The sequence below is a fragment of the Mizuhopecten yessoensis genome, unplaced genomic scaffold (genome assembly GCF_002113885.1).
Source record: "Mizuhopecten yessoensis strain PY_sf001 unplaced genomic scaffold, ASM211388v2 scaffold10089, whole genome shotgun sequence".
NCBI lineage: Eukaryota > Metazoa > Mollusca > Bivalvia > Pectinida > Pectinidae > Mizuhopecten > Mizuhopecten yessoensis.
In genome coordinates, this window is record NW_018408373.1 from 365,251 (window position 1) to 370,774 (window position 5,524).

Consider the following 5,524-nt stretch of genomic DNA (forward strand, 5'->3'; position numbering starts at 1 on the left):
GCATATTGTTTTGTAGATGAAATCCACGACCTTACCGATCAGCTCTCCGAGGGAGGCCGATCCACACACGAGCTTGACAAAGCCCGTAGGAGGCTCGAGATGGAAAAAGAGGAACTCCAGGCCGCTCTTGAAGAGGCTGAGGGTGCTCTTGAACAGGAGGAAGCCAAGGTCATGCGTTCACAGCTTGAAATCGCCACCGTCCGTAATGAGATCGACAAACGCATCCAGGAGAAGGAAGAGGAATTCGACAACACCCGGTAAACGAAATAACATTGTACATGATGTTTTGGTATCAATTTTTATCATCTTAAATATGATAAAATAAAAGAGTAATATGAAGATTCACTGACAAGTTATTAGAACTAGTTCTTATTCAAGATATTTGCTTTGCAGTCGTAACCACCAACGTGCACTTGAATCCATGCAAGCTAGTTTGGAGGCTGAGGCCAAGGGTAAATCTGATGCCATGAGGATCAAGAAGAAGCTTGAACAGGACATCAATGAGCTCGAGGTTGCTCTCGATGCTTCCAACAGGGGCAAGGCCGAGATGGAGAAGACTGTCAAGAGATACCAGCAACAGATCAGGGTAAATATGTCATTCTGGTATAACATCAAATATCCCGCTTCATAAGTAATATGGTGAAGTTTCAATAGTATTTTTTAATTAATAATTCTTCAATGCAAAACCATTTCAGAAATTTAAATTGATGATTATTGAATGACAATATTTCCTCATAAAAACATTTAACATTTATAGGAGATGCAGACATCCATTGAGGAAGAACAGAGACAGCGTGATGAGGCTCGTGAGTCATACACCATGGCTGAGAGAAGATGCACTCTTATGTCTGGTGAGGTCGAGGAGCTTAAATCTGCCTTGGAACAGGCCGAGAGGGCCCGCAAGGGATCTGACAATGAGCTTGCTGATGCCAATGACCGTGTCAATGAACTCACATCTCAAGTTTCATCCGTCCAGGGCCAGAAGAGAAAACTTGAGGGTGATATCAATGCCATGCAGACCGACCTCGATGAGATGCACGGCGAGTTGAAGGGTGCTGATGAGAGATGCAAGAAGGCTATGGCTGATGCTGCTCGTCTTGCTGATGAGCTCCGCGGCGAACAAGATCACAGCAGCCAGGTGGAAAAAGGACGCAAGAACTTGGAGAGCCAGGTCAAAGAATTCCAGATTCGTTTGGATGAAGCTGAGGCTTCCTCACTCAAGGGAGGTAAGAAGATGATCCAGAAACTGGAATCCAGAGTACATGAGCTTGAGGCTGAACTTGACAACGAACAACGCCGCCACGCTGAGACCCAGAAGAACATGCGCAAGGCCGACCGCCGTCTCAAAGAATTGGCCTTCCAGGCTGATGAGGACAGGAAGAACCAGGAACGTCTCCAGGAGCTCATTGACAAACTCAACGCTAAGATCAAGACATTCAAGCGCCAGGTCGAGGAAGCAGTAAGTATTTTATTTCCTTTTTAAAATATGTTTCCCTGTATCGATTGCCAGGTATCATTCAGACCGATGCGATGTGTATCTTATAATATAAAATCAAAAGTTAAAAGAACTTCATGAAACGTTTCATTTTTCTCTTTTGTCTTTTACAGGAAGAAATCGCCGCCATCAACTTGGCCAAATACCGCAAAGCCCAGCATGAGCTAGAGGAGGCTGAAGAACGCGCTGACACCGCCGACTCTACCCTCCAGAAGTTCCGCGCTAAGAGCCGTAGCTCCGTATCTGTCCAGCGATCCAGCGTATCCGTTAGCGCTGCTAACGTAAGTATTTGTTAAAATTAAGTTAATATTGATATTGGATTTGATACATGTAATGCGTATATGTAAAAAACCTATGTTTTTTATCTATTGAAACTTTTACAAACATTTTTTTTTTGTAAGATAATCGAATATATCGATATATTAAAAAAAAAAAGTTTGTTTTGATGAAGAACGCACGTTTTTCAGTATATTACTAGATTTCTGTATATTTATCACAGCCGGGATTACTGAGTCCAAATGTTGGTCGAGGAATTAGTACTCGGAGAGAATCGTCATCTGCAAAATAGTTACATTACCACAATACAAATAGGAGGTAAACCAGACGTGTGACAGCTATTAGTTAGGAATAGCTAGAGAGGATGTGGTTCCAGTTCCCTTGCAGTAGACCATTTGGAGATATTTTGTTTGTAGATCTCCGTAGTGTATGACTTACTTCAACTACTTACTCACGTTTGAATCCTAGTTACTTATAAGTACGTTAGTGTGAATTGATACTTAAGTTTTTAGTTTAGACATTAATGTGTCCCCTTCCCTGCAAATCTTACAGGCAGTCCATCATCCTGTTGAATAAATACCGTAAGTTATTACAAGCGCCCGTGTGAACGTTCAGCTCTCCATTGCTATTGCGCTGTTGATGTCTGTTGGCTATATTTTATTGCTGTTGTTTTTCAGTAAACATCTAACGAAGTTTACAACAGATATTAGTAAAACGCAATCAGTAAGTCAGTCGGCATGGGTTGAGTGAAGATCCCTCTATCTGTATTTGGTTTTTTTCTCGTGATCCTTTTGTAGTTTTCGTGTTCATTTCCTCTTCCCCGAGAAAGAAAAAATATAAAATAATTTAAGTTTTATCCTTTTCCAAAATGATGTTAATGACAAAAACAAAATATTTCCTCAAAAGAGAAACCAAAGCTACTGCATGTACAGCGGACAACTTTTGTTTGATATTATGAATAATCATCATAACCAAATGTTCATTTCCAGAAAAAAACACCATTCTAAAATGACCCTAACCTACTGCCATCCTCACTTAACACACATCATCACATATCTAATCTACTGTCATCCGCCGTGTTAATGTTTGTCAGTGATTTCTGACTTCTTTTGGTTTTACTTGTATCATTGCATGGTTTACAGAATTACCTTACTTCATGTCCGAAGTTTCTTGCTTGAAATGATAACTTAAAAGTATTAAAAAACTAGACCAAAAGTAAGATGTGTTTCAATACTTTTTCTCAATATATTTCATGGTAGGAATGATAACATACACTTCAAATGACAAACAGCTCCATTGAAATTGGAAAAGCCCAATTACATTAAGTTCATTAATGTTCATCCTAACTCGTGTTTTGAGTTTCAGTGGTTTTGCATCCATTGTTTTTAAACGATGTTGTTATTTCAGGAACCTGTGTCCTTTAATGTGACACAAACTTTAAATATGTGACATTTGAAATAAGATTTGTAAAGATTACCATAACCTTTTCTCTCAAATTCTCCAGGCTGATAAAAATACATCTGAAACATTTTTCTACATTTCATTAATACGAATGTATTGTAAAAAGTTCATTCGATTAATTTAATTTATATTTTATTTCTTAATTTATCAATTTGTATCTATAATACATAATTAATATATATTCTGTATACTTATGGCTGTTTTCTGTCTCTTGTAGTCCCCTAGTTCGTACAGTTACCTTTCCCCTAGAACAAGAGGATCCTCGGTAAAGAATTCATACCATTCTGTAACACCGTCCAATGAGGGGGATTATGACGGATATTGACCAATCAAATGACTCCATGTGGATTGTGTTCAGAAGATGCCAGTTTTGCTTTGAATCCACATAGTAAAAAACAATGTTAACATCACAAAACGTACAAACTGACCAAAGATACGGATGCTGCTGTTGTGTTTATCCAGTGTGTATTCAGCAAGCTTAGTGTGGATGAGCATATCTTCATTCTTCAACATAAAAAACATTTGTCAAGTCTATTACAGGAAAAGGTCCCAATCAGCTAATCCTTCCACGGCTAGAAGGATGCCTTACACAGTCTTGCAGGTGAAAAATCCGATGAATTTTTCGTTTGCTTGTGACTTGTGTCCCGATGTGTTTATATTTATTATTTATGAAATATTCAATAATATTTCTTCTCAGAGAGTTTGATTGTAGTGTTACTTGTTAATAATATTATTATCATAAAACAATTTATCAGCTTTAAATTATTTATATGATATTATTATAAAATAAAATCATCTTGAGATAACCCCTCGTAGAGGGATGCTTAGATACTTTACTCAGATGATCCCTCATTGGACGAAAAAATGCATATCGGAAACAACAAATATGTTTTATGTGTTTCTGTTTAATATGATGATGATGATGATGATGATGATGATGATGAACCTTAATAAAGCTCTTCTATGATGTATATATATCTCTTGGTTTTCAATGCTGCATGGTTTATTGTTTTTTGTGCAAACAGATGGACGAAATACAGTGTTTAACTATCTGCAATGAAACCTGTATCTTCCTAGCCTTGTAAACAGTCTATTGAATACCAATATCACAGCCAGGGATTCACTGTAGATAGTAGCTGACGTGACATTTGACGAAATAACAGGAATCATCTTTTCAATCAGAAGATGAAAGTTGGACATTTCATTTGTTCTCCAGTTTACATTATCAAGAATTACTATAACTATCCGTTCTAAAATTTCGTTCTATATTAAAATGCTTTAATGAAAGCTAATCATATATTTCACAATCTGATTGAAAATGGTGAATATGCTCATTGGCATTAGGTCGGTGGCCGATATGTTGATAAAATGACATACATCTTGACAAACAATAAAGAGAAAATCACCTACTGACAAGTATATGGAAACAAACATCTCAACGAGAAGGGAGTCAACTAGCACATCCCATTTAAGCAAGTCAGTGTATACCACTTTTCAAAGACGACCATATTATAATTCGTAAAACGATATATAGATGGATTTCAAAAACTACATGGAACATTACAGTGCTGTAACAAAACGTACTGGCATATCACAAATTTCATGGTACATATCAGTGCTGGTACTTCACAAACTTTAAAGTACTTTATAAGAGTCCTGGTTTTTCACAACCTTTATAGTAAATTACAGTGCAATACAGTGCTGGTATTTCACAAATTTTATAGTACATTACAGTGCTTGTATTTTACAAACTTTATAGAACATTACTGTGCTGGTATTTCACAAACTTTATAGCACACATTACAGTGCATGTATCTCACACACTTTTTAGCACATTACAGCGCGGGTATTTCACAAACTTTATAGCACATTATAGTGCTGGTATTTCACAAACGTTATAGCACATGACAGTTCTTGTATTCCATAAACTTTATAGTGCATTACTGTGCTAGTATTTCACAAACTTTATAGTACAATATAGTGAGGCATTTCAGAAACTATAAAGTACATTAGATATCGATAATGCTTACCTTACTGAGTGGTATACTGTAATACATAGACCCACCTATATGTAAGGTGTTTAGTTAACTTGGAGTGATAGTTATAACCAGGAATGTAAGACAAAAGAAACCATACACGATAACTAGATAGATTTACATTTTAAATCACCTGTAAAATATGAACGAAGACAAACAGAATAACTCTTCAGTGACTGTCTTATTTGCCGTCCTTAAATGACCATAGCTATTGCTAGGACGTTAAACAATATTACACCAAAATAAAGTGTCTTAT

At 36.8% G+C, this 5,524-nt stretch overlaps 1 protein-coding gene across 1 annotated transcript; it reads left to right on the top strand.

The window, feature by feature from the left end:
• Nucleotides 1-9: 9 nt before the first annotated feature.
• On the top strand, nt 10-3,637 carry LOC110459504 (myosin heavy chain, striated muscle-like; the record flags this gene model as incomplete). The annotated part of the gene is made up of 6 exons (XM_021511788.1): nt 10-257; nt 394-586; nt 758-1,459; nt 1,609-1,776; nt 1,995-2,089; nt 3,450-3,637. Coding segments are annotated over 5 exons (1,380 nt in total), but the record flags the coding sequence as incomplete, so codon positions are not given.
• Between the last annotated feature and the right edge of the window lie 1,887 nt (nt 3,638-5,524).